Source organism: Dasypus novemcinctus, chromosome 30 (assembly GCF_030445035.2).
Source record: "Dasypus novemcinctus isolate mDasNov1 chromosome 30, mDasNov1.1.hap2, whole genome shotgun sequence".
NCBI lineage: Eukaryota > Metazoa > Chordata > Mammalia > Cingulata > Dasypodidae > Dasypus > Dasypus novemcinctus.
Genome location: NC_080702.1, coordinates 22,748,085 through 22,762,770, shown reverse-complemented (window position 1 = coordinate 22,762,770; position 14,686 = coordinate 22,748,085). Strand labels below are relative to the sequence as shown.

The following is a 14,686-nucleotide window of genomic DNA, read 5'->3' as shown; positions in this document are numbered from 1 at the left end:
ACCTGGCATGCTTTTGAAATTCATTTCTGCAGCATAGACAAGAACCTAGATAAAATCCACTAACATATTTGGAGAGCCAGTTCAGGAGTTTATTGGTGAGTGAAACTATGGCCTTTAGCCTGCTTAATGCCTTCCTTTGGTTCTCTATTTTAAATGGGTTTGTGTATGAGCCCCCAAAAGTTGTAATCCTGGGAGGGAAGGGGCTGGGGCTCTGGAATTCTTTGCGTCCCTGCACCATGCCCCGCCTTGTTAGGTCTAACCCCAGTCGGGAGGGCTATGGCACAGAATGGGAGTTACCTGTGCCACTGGACTTTCAAGCTGTTTTAGCAGCCAGAGGCTCTGCTCTAGGGACTGGCAACTGCCACCTTCTCCTGCCCTCTCCTTTAGAGGGTGCAGGGAAGTAATGGAAAGCTGAGGGCTTATCCCTCCCACCAAGTCCATGCCTCTGCAAGCAGCATTCCTATCTGACCACACCAGTTACCAGGGGGAATGAGTAGGAAAGCGGCAGGCAGAGCCAAGATGGGTGCCATGGGAGCTCCCCTTCCCCAGGGTGGCCACATGGCCAGAATACCCTTGCAATTTCTAACCTTTACCCATATTTTGTTTTTTTTTGCTAAATCTCTTCTTGCAGGTATGGGTTAGGATGCTTTGGTCTGTTTTTAAAACTGTGAAAATAAAGTCCTTGTGAAAAGTGCCTTTGTTTAGCAAGAAAGCTATTGCTTCAGAACCCCAAAGACTGTTTACTTTGTACAATTAACCTCTAATCACTTAATGGCCTTTTAATAACTGGTTTAACTGGGGAACTATCAGACACTAAAGTCATAAGAACTAAGACTGTGTTTAATAATTCTGGAAGGATAGGAAGAAGCAGCACAATTTGACTTGGCAGCTTCAGGTTGAAAATGTAATCAGCCTGTCTCCCAAGTCCTGGCTGCCCTGGGAATACCTGATGGCAGGAGCTCTCTGAAATCCTGGGGTGGTGGGAATCAGACAGCAGCCAAATGTTTCCTGAGATTTAACTCAGGAACTTCTGTTTGGGTCAGTCTCAGAACCTGGAAAGTAGGGGTGCCAAGAACTAAAGCAGGAAATGGAATGGCCCCCATTCCTTGGGCCCACCCATTCAGAGAGCAGCCAAATATCTTCTGGGACAAACATCTCATGTGCTTTGATTTGGGGCCACTGCTCAGGCCTCCCAGTCTGCTTGGACTCATTTATCTGATATCCAGAATCAGATACCCCCAAGACCTGCCCACAAGGATGCTTGTGGGTCAGTTACACCCTGAAAATAAATATTCTCAGGACTCTGAGACAAGACTTCAGTTCCAAATTATATGGAGCCATGAATTTAGTCAGACTGGGATTCTGGGATGCCAGAACAGTCAACTAAAGGGTGCTTCTTCATTCTTCCTAGAATAATGGGTGCAGTCTCTAGCCTACCATTAGACTCCCCATAGTAGTCTCTTAGGAATCAGGAAATTCTGCCTACTGCTGGTCCACATGACCACAGTATAGCAAGAGCAGTCTCTGCATAGAACCCTGAATTCCAGTGAAACCAGTGTAAGAAGAGAGAACAGATAAACTGAGGCCCAGAAAATTCATATCATGTCTCCTTAAAGAAATGAGGAAATAACCTTCAAACTTCTCAGTTTAAACTCAGTTGTACCTATAAAAGGTGTGAATAGTAATCAAAATAAAAAACTTCACATACCATCATATAAGTCAAAGTTCCTTGAAATGCTAAAGGTATAAAATTCTCTCTGTTTTAATTTGTGCATAATTTTGTGTTTAACTTTGAAATCTGGGCTTAACTTTGTCAGTTTGCTTGTGCCTATGAAATCAGATTTGGGGTTCACCAATTACAAATTGAATAACAGTGAAAGGTAACTTGAAAATTAGTCTTTGAGTGTCAGTATTGTCTTGCTAGTAGATTTAATGCATAAATCACAAGTGCAAGTACTTCAGGTACTGAGAAAACAGAAAAACTTCACAAAGTTGCTATTAATAAAGTCCTGTGGCTTAGATAATAAAGGTACCCAAATCACCTTAAGGTAAAAACTTACTAAAAAATGTAACTAAAAGTTAAAATCATTTATAGATGCATTTATATAATAAAACAGCAGAAGGATAATAACTGAAATTATAACTGGGTGGATTTAGCCTGAACCTATGATTGTAAGTATAAATTCTAAACTGACCTTACCTTCATTTATGGTCACTTCAGGCCTAGCCTCACCCCTTGCCTTTACTTATGGTTATTTCACAACAGCTTGTGCCCCTATGGCTCAGGGGAAAGCAAATGTAAAACATCCCTGTCTCCTGTCCTACTGGTACTAGTAACCCTGCTTCTCTCATGATTCCAAGTGTGGACTAAATTGCTGCCTGGTGGAATTCTTATCCCTCAGGGTTGAATGTCCACTTTTCCAGTCCAGGGGCTGCTGGAATCTTTTTATCTCCAAGGACTGGGAAGTGAAGGTGGCCTCTGGCCTTGACTGTCAGGGTTCCTAAAAGTGGCAATTCATGAGATAAACCAGTTTCCCTGAGGCTTCAGTAGTCTCAGTGAATATACATAGAATTAGTCTTGCTCATCCAAAGTCTGCTAAAGTCAAAGTAAAATATAATGTTCTGAAACAAAGGAAATTGTATTAAAGCATTGGGAACATTTTGGTTATAAGCCATTAGTTAAGAAACAAACTTCTTGTGCAAAACTGCATGGTCATAGTGCGAATTAAAGATAAAACCTTCCAGGAGAGCTTTCAAATGTTTTGCAGTTAAACTTATTTTGTAAAAAATGAATATTTTAAGTAACTGAGTTGTGTTTCTGTGTCAAACTATTCATGTCTGCCTATTTGCTCAGTGTGTAACTGCATACATCAGGATGATATCAAATTAACAAATGATGAAAATCCTAAATTCATATCTAATGAAATTAAATTAAAGAAATGTAGGGCTGCCCTCTCTTAAATGCATAAAGGAAATTCCATTGTTTGCTAATTGAAATCTAAGGTAAATTAGCCAGTCTGTGATTGTGGCCAATTATAAAGAGTTTGTGAAAGCATCTTCCACCTAGAAATCTAGATTGATATTAATGGCAAAAAGTAACTTCATAGCAATAAAACCTGTCTGAAAGTGACTTCAATGTACATATTCAAGTGGTGGTAATAAAGAGTTACCTTGATTCCATTGGGAATCTTCAGTTTTCATTTAAAAAATGGGAAAAATAATTTTGCCTCTATTGCTAAAGTAACATACCTGCTAATGTCTTCATGGTAAACTTGTAGAAGTAAGCAAAGTCATTTGATATGTAACACATTGCACTGGAAATATTTAAAAGGTATATAAAAATCAAGAGACTTTAGCATCATCAAACTCTCTTGTGCATTCAAATCAGGCCTTGAGTACATTGCAGGTTGTCTCTCCATATGAGTTACTGGCTGGGTTGGTCACTGACCCCTCAAAAAATAAAGGTATCTGCTACATCTCTGGTTGTGCTCCTGAAGTTGACAGAAACTATGTTGCAGTTTCAAACTCCTGCAGCCAATGATGGGTTGGTACAGCCAAATATACAATGGATATTGCCTCCAAACTGGCACTGTTCTATAGTGCCAGAGAATGTTATGCACCAGGCCAGTGAAATACTGGAAATTACCTTCTTAGCTTCTCTCTAGGACCTACAATGCTATGGCTTGCCATGTGAAGGACGTATCAAGTGGAGTCATAATCACCAGAATACTGTAAGTAGAACTTAAATAAAAATTGACATTATGGCCTGCTCCCATGGAGAGATAACATGTAAGGTATTGCAAACCTGAAACTTGGATCTATTAATTGCAGCTCAAAGAGAAACTAATGCATTGAGTAGTACATTAATTAGTATTAAGTACTATACCTTTATACTCTTTTAAATATATACCTGAGGATTATAGTGTTATCTTTTCTATTAGATCATGTACAGAAAAACATTGAACATATTAAAAGTCTGGGGAAAGAGGACTTGGCCCAGTGGTTAGTGCATCCATCTACCACATGGGAAGTCTGCAGTTCAAACCTGGGCCTCCTTGAATCATGTGGAGCTGGCCCATGTGCAGTGCTGATGCATGCAAGGAGTGCTGTGCCACTCAGGAGTGTCCCCCACATAGGGGAGTCCCATGCACAAGGAGTGCACCCCATAAGGAGAGCCACCCAGCATGAAAAGCAAGTGCAACCTGCCTAAGAATAGCACTGCCATACGGAGAGCTGACATCAACAAGATGATGCAACAAAAAGAAACTCAGACTCCCATGCCACTGACAACAACAGAAGTGGATAAAAAGAAGACACAGCAAATAGACAGAGAACAGACAACCGGGGTGGGGAGGGGAAGGGGAGAGAAATAAATAAATAAACCTTTAAAAAAAAGTCTTGGTAAACTTCATTTTCTGAGTAGTTAATGAACATGTCTGTAAAATAAAGGAATGGCCACCTTGCCAGAGAGCCTTGGGGGCAACAACCCTTTTAACTGAGAAAGCCACCAGACTAACTTGGGAGCAACCTCTCACAGTTTTCACCCCATACCACATAAAGGATGTGCTTGAGGTCAGGGTCTACCAGTGGCTCATAGGTAGCTGGTTAATTAAACACCAAGCTCAATTACTGGAAACCCCTGAAGTGCAAATAAGAGTGTGTCAGACTCTTAACCCAGCCTCAGATCCTGAGGGACCCTTTCTCCACTCCTGCTATGAAACTCTTAACCAAAACTACTTGAACAGGCCAGATTTAAAAGATGAGCCTCTTGTGAACCCATTGAATGGTTCACAGATGGAAGCATTTTTATTAAGGAAGGAATTTAAAAGGCAGGCTATGCAATAGTTTCTGAATTTGAAAACATAGAAGCCAAAGCTCTTCACCCTGGAACTCAGCCCAGAAAGCAGAGCTAATTGCCCTTACCTAAAGTTTAAAACTAGCAGCTGGGAAATGGGCTAATATTTACACAGACTCTAAGTATGCTTTCCTTGTCCTTCATGCTCACTCTGCTGTGTGGTGAGAACGAGGCTTTCTTACTAACAGTGGGTCACCTATTAAGCATAGGCAAGAAATCCTAGATTTACTAGAAGTTGTACTGTTATCCCAAGAAATAAGCTCTGCATTGTCCAGCGCATCAGAAAACAAACACTGCTATAGCAAAGGGAAACACTTGAGCTAATGCAGCTGCTAAAATGGCAGCACAAACCCAGGTCTCCCTCCTATCCCTTATTCCAACACCTGTCAGTTAATAATTCAAACAGTGGGAGGCTTAACTATCCTCCCCCTTTACACCCCCTGTCCAGATGTGGAGATCATACCCTGGGGAGGACTGGTAGACCCACATGCCTACTACCAGATCTGTGTTTTCCCACCAGAAGAGAAACAGCAAACAAGGTGGCTAAAACTCACTTCAACCTAGCCCCTTTGAGATGGTTAATGGGAAAACATTCATGACCAAAGATCTGAAAATATGGTTCTGATCACAACTTGGCAAAAACAAACAAACAAACATAAAACAAGCATCACCAGTATGTAAAAAACTTTACTCTGTATTCTGATCACTCCTACAGCTATTTTAAAAATTCCAACTTGATGCACTAATCCTGAATGAAACCAGCTTCCCAAGAAAGTGCCAGCTCACCAAAACACCTATTGGAATATACAAATGCCAGTCATTGGACAGCCTGAAATACCTCTGCAAGAGAAAAAGCTAAGTATTATCTGTGTCAAAGTCAGCTGTTTCCTCTAACTCTAGCCTAAATGCCTATTGCTAGTGAACAAACCAAATCATCCCTTGAAAAAATCCTTGTCTGTTTTCTTTTGAAAAAGGCAATGTTCCTTCTCATCCCCCTCTTAGCTTCTTTAAGCATAAGCAGAACCATTGAAAATTGGGGTTGGCAATCTATACTAAACCCTATTATCCATTTCAATTGCCCCCTAGAACAAACAATGCAGATGAAACGAGCCATGCCTTAGAAGCTGTGAAACAGCAAGCAGACTCTCTTGCTGCTGTGGTAATGCAAAATCACAGGGCACTTGACTGCTAACTGCAGCACAGGAAAGGGTATGTTCTTTCTTTAAGGAAAAATGCCATCTCTACATATTTGTTCTAAAACAGCCCTAGACAGTATTCAAAACCTGCAGAATAACACCCACCAATGTCAAAGAAATGCAGCCTTTATAGACACTTGGCCTTTTCTACTCCTGTGGGCCAGTGTCCTCTTAGTGGCACCATATATTCTCAAAATTTTAATTAATTTTATTTCTCCCAGGATCAACATCTTCTTAGCCATATGAGGACTTCATCCAGCTTCATACAGATGCCAGATCTGTCTTCTTCCAGATAAGATAGAATACACAGGAGTTCTATACCTTGCCAGGCAGGGTCTGCAAGCCCCTAACCAGCAGGAAGTAGCTACAGAAGAAAGATCATCTTCAATCAGCACCCCTTTAATATTAAAGGTGCAGAACTTTCTGAGGGGGGGAATGAAGCAGGCTAATAAGATAGGGAATTATTAGATGGACCTGGAACCTGGCAAGAGAGTCCACGTGGATATTCATAACCCCCACAAAGGCTGCTGGAGGACCCCCACCTCCAGAATTCTGCTATCCAGAATAAAGTCTTCTTCCTGGGAACAAGGAAAAGTCCCTGATGTTCCCTAGGAACTTTATCATTGGATCCTCACTAAGGGATTGATGGATGGGGTAATCAATCAAAATGGCAAACAGCTGAAAGCCCCTCCATGACCGAGGGATTACTACCAAGCACCAGCTGATGATGTAACTAGAAATAGACCTTGAATAAAACAGTCAACTCAGACCAGCAGAATATCTCAGCCTACATGTAATATCGGGCATTAAAAACTGCTTTATGACTTTTGATAAAGGGAGGAAATGGAAAGGACTAATGAGTTTCTATGGCTATGAGTCTCCAAAAAAGAGTCAAGAGGTCATCAAAGGGGTGCTGCTTATGCATGCCTCAGCAGGGCCCCAGAGACAGCCAAAGTAGACAGAAGCCTAGGTATTGGTTTTCCTGAGGGCTACAGGGATCCACAGGTTCTATGGTCATGGCAGATGACTCTGGAATTCAGTACCATGTCAGTTGGTCCTACTTTGGAGTTTGTGTTCCTGAGTGTGATGGAGTTGGACTCAGATATGACCTTCCTACACATGCCTCTTGTGTTACTTTTACTGGAACTGTGGGTAGCACTAAGGTTGGTGTATACTCAGGAGACCTGAATCTCTGGACTGTCCATATGACAGCCAGGCCCTGAGCCTTAGCAGACTTGCAACTCCTACCATCTGGTTTATTGGACTTTCCCTGGCCAGCTAATAGGGAGGTGAAGAAGGTCAACCACCACACCAGGGAGCCAAGAGTGACTATAACTGAAAGCAGGAAAATTGCATCCATCATCCATGTGGAATCTAAGCCCCCTCTTGATTTATAGGAGGAGTGGACATAACCATCCCAGGGTCCACAGGATGGAGGAATAGAGTATGGATTAGAGTGGACTTACTGATATTCTACTATGGAACTATTGTGATTAGTAATGGAAGAACTTGTAGCATTGATGTGGAGACAGTGGCCATGGTAGCTGCTGAGGATAGGAAGAAGGAAGAAGAGATATGATTTGGGGGCAATTTCAGGACCTGGAGTTGTCCTGGGTGGTACTGTGGGGACAGATGCTGGATAGTGTATGTCCTGCCATGGCCCACTTGGTGGACTGGGGGAGATTGTAAACTACAATGTAAACCATTATCCATGTGGTGCAGTAGTGCTCCACAATGTTTTCATCAAAAGCAATGAATGTGCCATGTTGATGAATGAGGTTGTTAATGTGGGAAGAGTGGGGTAAAGGGGTTGGGGGTATATGGGACCTCATATTTTTTAATGTAACATCAAAAAAAGTAGTGAAAAATTTTTAAAAATCTTCTTTAAAGATAAAAATAAAATTAAAGATCCCTACATTTATGTAATGTTCATATAATCTAAAGCTTCATATAGAATAAAAATTAAAAATTAAAACAATAAAGAATTTGAATAGGATCTTGAAATTTAATTTGATGTATTAAAAAAACACAAATGGAATTAGTTCAAGTGCTGAAAAAGCTGAAAAACTTAGCTACATTGTTGTCACTAATAAAAGTTTTAGTTGCTTAGTTGATAAAGATGCCTAATTTGTCTTGAAGTGAAAATTTACTAGAAAGTGTAAGAGGTAAGAAAGAAACATTATATAAATGTTTCTATGTTATAAAACAGCAAAAGGATAATATATGAAATTGCTGAACCTGGCTGGACATAGCCTAGGCTTACTATTGTGATGATAAGTCTAAATTAAATTTACATTTCTTGATCCTTACTTCAAGTCCAGCCTCACCCTTGGGTATGCTTGCAATTGTAATGATAATCCAAAACTGAACTTAACTTTGCTTACAGTTATTTCAAAACTAGCCCTCACCCTCAAAAGTGCTTGCTATTTTGATGGTAATTCTAAACTGAACTTGCCTTTGATTATGGTTGTTTGAGGACTGGCCTCACCATTGTAATTGTAAATAGTCTATTCTCCCCTGTTTGAATCCATGGAAAGTTTTGCTCCCCATGATCAGAGGAAGGCAAATTTGAGACCATCCTGTCTCCTATCTGCCCACTGGCCTCAATAATCCTGCTTTCACTCATGGGTATCCAGGTGTAGGCTCCAATGTACCTACTCTGGACTGGAGTTCAGAGGGACCCCATGACATTTGAGGAGATTGCTGCCCTGTAGAATCATCAAAACTCAGGCTTGGACACCCATTCTCCTAGGGCAGTGGGTGCCAGAGTCCAATTATCTCTGATTACCAGAGAGTGGGTACCACCCACCACAAACATCAAGGATTCTGAAATCAGCAGGTCATGAGAGAAACTAGTGTTCCATGAGACTTCAATTATGTCAGTGAGTATATACTGGAAATGTTATTGTAATATGGCCTGTACACGAATTCAAACTTGTCTAATTCTGTATCCAAGTTTGCCTAGTTTTCAGAAGGTCAATTAAGTGATATTGTTGTAGGATTTGATACTAGGTTCGATTATTTGTGTATAGAAAGGCCAGGACTCAGGAATGATTTTGAGAAGAAAAAATGGTTTATTGATGGCCGGCCAGACTTGGGAGCTTTTTGTTTTGAACCCAAGCCCTGAACAAGAATTTTGAGTTCCTTTTATAGAGAGGAAGGGTCAAATGGTCCTTTTGTTTCAGTTCTCAATAGGCTTGAATTAGCATATATCTTCCACATCCTAGGTAATCTTTTAGCATGGACTTCATACATTCTAGAAAAGCTTTTAGCATATTTGGTTTGCATTTTCCCTGAATATTTAAAGTTTATAGAGTTTGCATTGATAAACTGTTTCCTGGGACTGGAGTCATTGCCATGGTTACCAAGGGCAGGGCTGTAGCCTCTCACCATCCCACACCCACAAGTCAGGACAGACAGCTCAGGTTAAGGTTATCTTCAAAGAGACAAAGAGCCTCCCACCCATAGCCCACATCAATATAGGCTCTATATGCTTTGAATATTCAGAGAGGATATAGATTGAGTGTGTATTCCAACTTACATTCAGACAGAAATAGGGCAATATGTTAATTCAAGCTTACCTAGTATGTGTGTGGTATGTTAATCCATACTTACCTGGTATCCAAACAAACCCCTAAACTCTAAGAAAATAAAAAAGAAAGTCCCTTTTGCATCAAGGTGCTGCTTGACTCCCACCCCCAAATCCTCTGTATAAGAAGGACCTGAAAATATTGCTCAGGGCTCTCTTTTTTTGGACAGAATTATGCCAGGCCTGGCCAGTCATAATAAATCTTCCTTCTCAAAGAATTCCTGCATCCCAGCCTTCAATATGTAATCACTGAATCCTCTTTGCTTCCCCTACATTTCCTGGGGACCCATCTAGGATTGCTATGAAGGCCAGAGTTACCAACAGTTGGTTGCCCCTCTCTGATGTCTCCAAGGAAGCCAGGAGGGCCCAGGTGATTCCCATCCCAGGGCACCCCTAGACCCCTTTTAGTCCAGAGGGAGGTTGTAGACACTGCTGGAGCCCTCCTGGAGGAAATCAGAGGCACTGAAGGGTCTAAAGGAAATCCTGAGAATGAAGAAGGGTTTCCACACACCAGAAGTGTAAGACCCCTGGGGGCATAGTGTAAGAAACGCCTGTGAACATTAGAAGGAGTGACTGATCAACTCCTGAGAGGATCTAGTACTCCAAAAAGCTTTTGGGAAAGCTGTCTTTTCCAGGTCTGAAAAGGCAAAAAAAAAAAGCCTAATGTTTGGTTTTAGCTGACTGTGGTTTGCTGTCACTAAGATAGTGAAGGTTTGGTTACAGTGGGAGAGGCAATGATGGGTTTAAGTCCCACTCCTTAGCTCCCTTTAATAAAAAGTACTGTTGCCTCTGTGCCTTTATTTTGGCTGCTCTCTCTCTTTCTGCTGCCATAGAAAATAAGGCATCAATATCTCAGTGCTTTCCACTGACATACATCCTGAAGAATTGCTCTAAATTTGAAATATCTTGGTTACAAAAAATTGAATTGGTTTTTGTGATAAAGCTTAGTCTGATTATGAATTGAGGTATGGAGACTTTTGGTCAAAAATGAGTCTTTTAATTTTAATGCTGGATTGCAATTGAGCTTGTTTTGCAATTGAGCAGGGGTGTTCAGAGAGCCCTTAAAAATTCTCCTCACATAATCACCGGACATTGTAAATCCTCACAGGGCCTACATGATGGAATAGAGGAGAGTATGGGCCATGATGTGAACCAATGTATATGAGGTGCAGAGGTGCCCAAAGATGTACTTACCAAATCCAATGGATGTGTCATGATGATGGGAACGAGTGTTGTTGGGGGGGGGGAGAGGGGGGGTCGGGGGGTGGGGTTGAATGGGACCTCACATATATATTTTTAACGTAATATTATTACAAAGTCAATAAAAAATAAAAAAATTAAAAAAAAAAATTCTCCTCACTAAGTTTGCAATAATTAACAAACTGTAACTCAGTTCCCCTGATAAGCATTAAAAAAAGATAAGCCCCTTTCCCCAAAGCCTATGATGGCACTTCCCAAAAGTTAAATGTAGAAACCTCCTAGAAATAGAAGTAAAAAGTAAATGCTCACAAATGGCCATATCAGAGAAATGGAAATGATGAGTCAAATTGATGGGTTTTGTGTTTCTGTCTGTGTGCTGTGACTCTTTGATGTTTGTTCATTTGTTTGATGCCAATGTGTATTTTTCATGCCTCTGGATGGTGGTATTGAATTGTGTGAAAAGTAGGACTTTGGTTAGGCTTGAACTCTGAGATGCCAGGTCAGTCTACTAAAAGGGTGTCTCTTCATTCTTTCTAGAGTGATAAGCATGGCTCCTGACATGCCACTGGGCTCCTTATGGGAATCTCTTCTCGGGAATCAGAAGGTTCTGCCTGCTGCTGCTCCACATGGCTACAGAGCACCCTCTGGGTGGAACCCTGAATTCCAGTTAAATGAGTGTAAAAAAAGGAAAAGATAGATCCGAGGCCTAGAAACATCATATCATGTCTTCTTAAGGAAATAAGAAAATAAACCTCAAACTTCCATTAGTGTAAACTCAGTTGTGCCTATAAAATGTGTAAATAGTGATCAGGATAAAAGGAGCTCTTATGCCTAGAAAATCAGATTTGGAGTTCACCTGTTTAAAGTTCGGAATTTTCTCTTGTGTTTTAATCTGTGCATAACTCTGTGTTCAACTTTAATGTCTTCATTTAGCTTTGCCAAATAATTCCTAAAAGAGCTCTATTCAAATAGTTAAAGTTAAATATACAGTTATATATAATGAATATTCCTAGAACCCAAATTAAGCTAAAGAAAACTTAGAGGTAACAGATTAAAATTCTTCTAAGCAGAAAAAAAAAAGAATCAGTTTATATTAAAAAGTGTTTTAGTTCCCTGTAAAGAAATGAAAAAAAAATAATTCTTTATATAAACTATTAACAGTTTCAATTTATTTAGCTTGGGTGTTATCTCTTTGATTTATAAAATACCAAGTTAATAAATTAATATCATATGTTATATGTAATATTACTTGATAAAAATTCTAAGTTCATATCTAATGAAATTAAGTTAAAGAAATGTAGATCTGCCCTCTCTTAAATCCATAAGTTGCTAATTGTAATGGAAGATAAATGAACCAGTCTATATGTCTGTGGATAATTTTAAAGAGTTTGTAAAAGCATCTTCTAAACTGAAGCATTTAAATTGCTAAATCTAAAAAGCAATTATTAACTAGAAACCTAAACTGATGTTAATGGCAAAAAGTAACTTCAAAGCAGTAAAAACTGTCTGGAATTCACCTCAATGTGAATTTCAAGAAATGTAGATCTGCCCTGTCCTCAATCCATAAAATAAATTCACCAGTTGCTACTGTAATCTAAGGTAAATTAACAAGTTTATATAGTTGTGTTTAAGTATAAAAAATTTGTAAGAGAATCTTCCAAATTAAAGCATTTGAATGACTAGTTCTAAAAAGCCATTAGTAATTAAAATCTAAATTAATATTAATGGCAAAAAGTAACTTCATAGCAATAAAACCTGCTTGAAAGTCACCTCAAGTGCATATTCATTTCAAATAATGAAAATTACCTTGATTCCATTGGGAACCATCAGTTTTCATTTTAAAAATAGGAAAAATAGTTTTCCTCTATTGCTAAAGTAAAATACCTGTGTAATTAATGTCTTCATGGCAAAAGTTTAAAAGTTAAAAGCAAAGTACTAAAAAGTTCATTTAAAATATAACACATTGCAATGAAAATGTTTAAAAGGTATATAAACATCAAGAAATAAACTTCAGCATTGCCAAATTCTCTTGTGCATTCAAACCAGGCCTTCAATACACTGCAGGTTTGCCTTTCCATATGGTTATTGGTTAAGTTGATCACTGATCACTAAAACAATAAAAATATCTACTACATCTCTTGTGCTCCTGAAGTGGATGGAAACTACATTGCAGTTTCTAACTCCTGCAGCAGCCCACAATAACTCAGTACTACCAAATGTAAGGTGAATATCACCTCCAGACTGGCACTGTTATATAATGCCAAAGAGTGCTATGCACCAGGCCTGTAAACTACTGGAACCTATTTTCCTAGCTTCTCCCTAGGGTCAGTGGTGCTGCAGCTTATGTGAAGAACATGCATAGTGGATCAAAGATTGCTGGAGTACTATGAGTAAAACTCAAAACACAATTGCCACTATAGCTTGCTCCCATGGAGAGATAACATGTACAGTATTGCAAATCTGAAACTAGAAGTTATTAATTACAGCTCAAGGAGAAACTTAGGGATTGAGTAGTACATTAATTAGTATTAAGTACTGCCCCTATATCCTATTCAGTTATGCATTTTTCAAAGCATCAGAAAAAAACACAACAATAGCAAAGGGAAATGCTCAAAATGTTTCCTTCCTACCCCTTGTTCCAGTAACTGTACCAGTACTTGAAGTTCCACAGTATACCCAGGAAGAACAAACCAGGGCAGCTAGCCTGGAATTCACCCTGGAAACTAATGAATAGCTTATGAAAAACATTCAAGTCTACCTGCCAGGAGCAGTGCAGTGGAAAGCCCTTCATGGACTTCACCAAGCCACTCATCTAGGGATAGATGCCCTAACTAGCTTAGCCAAATGGGTTTTCAAAAGACAAAGCATGGTAAAAAGCAGTCAGAGAAATTACCAGGAGTTGCTCAATTGGAGCCAAAATTTAAAAACAAACAAACAAAAAAACCTTTAGTCTGCAGTTCTGATCAATTCCAGAGCTATTAAAGTTAATGTCCATTTGGTGCACTAACCCTGAATGAAGTTAGCTGCCCAAGAGAGAGCCAGTTCACCAAAAGCACCTGACAGAACACATGTGTTACAGTCATTGGACAGCCTGAAATATCTCTTTAAGAGACAAAGCTATGTTGTGTCTATGTCAAAATCAGCTCTTCCCTCTAGCTCTGGCCCAAATGCCTATTGCTAGGGGAAAGGCAAACCAGACTTCCCTTGTAAAAAACTTGCCTCTTTTCATCTCCTTTAGCTTAACTGAAAAGAGAAATGCCTCTTCTCATTCCTCTTTTTTACCATAAGAACTGAGATTGACAATTTATACCTAAACCTGTTGTCTATTGCAATTTCTCTCTAAAGTTTGCCAACAGCATAAAATAACTCAAAGAAAAAGACTGTTTCCCACCAACTTTAGGAAAATCCAGCCTTTGCAGGCACCTAAACTTTTCTACTTCTGTGGTCCAGTGTCCTCTGGACAGTATATGGTCAGTGGGACCATATATTCTCAAAATCCTAATTAAGTTTATTTCTTCCAGAATCAGCATCTTGTTAGCCATATGGAAACTTCATCCAGCTTCACTCAAGATGTCAGATCCATCTTCCTCCAACCAAGATAAGATAGATAGGAAGAGAGTTTCAAGTCTTGTCAGTTAGGGCTGACTGCTCTTTAGCAGTAGGAAGTAGCTACATTAAAAAGATCATCTCCCTTCAGCACCCCCTTTAAGATCAAAGGTGTAAAACTCCCTAAAGAAAAAAATAGGGCAGGCTTGTAAGATAGGAAAATGGTAGATGGATCTGGAACCTTGCAGAAACCTCCCCATGATTCCAAGACTCAGAAGAAGACTTCCTCCAGAAGCCAAG

General features: G+C 39.7%; 1 protein-coding gene across 3 annotated transcripts in view; it reads left to right on the top strand.

The window, feature by feature from the left end:
• LOC131276944 (zinc finger protein 705F-like) overlaps positions 1 to 8,163 on the top strand; it is a 194,058-nt gene extending 185,895 nt beyond the window's left edge. For 2 of the 3 annotated variants that reach the window (XR_009184157.1, XM_058290572.2), the window contains one exon: positions 5,571 to 8,163. Coding sequence is in view for 1 of the 3 variants with exons in the window: in XM_058290572.2 (XP_058146555.1) it covers positions 5,571 to 5,601 (31 nt within the window). In the remaining 2 variants the exon portion in view is untranslated. The remainder of the gene's footprint in view (positions 1 to 5,570) is intronic. The other variant, XR_009184156.2, reaches the window with a different exon arrangement.
• The last annotated feature ends 6,523 nt before the right edge of the window (positions 8,164 to 14,686 follow it).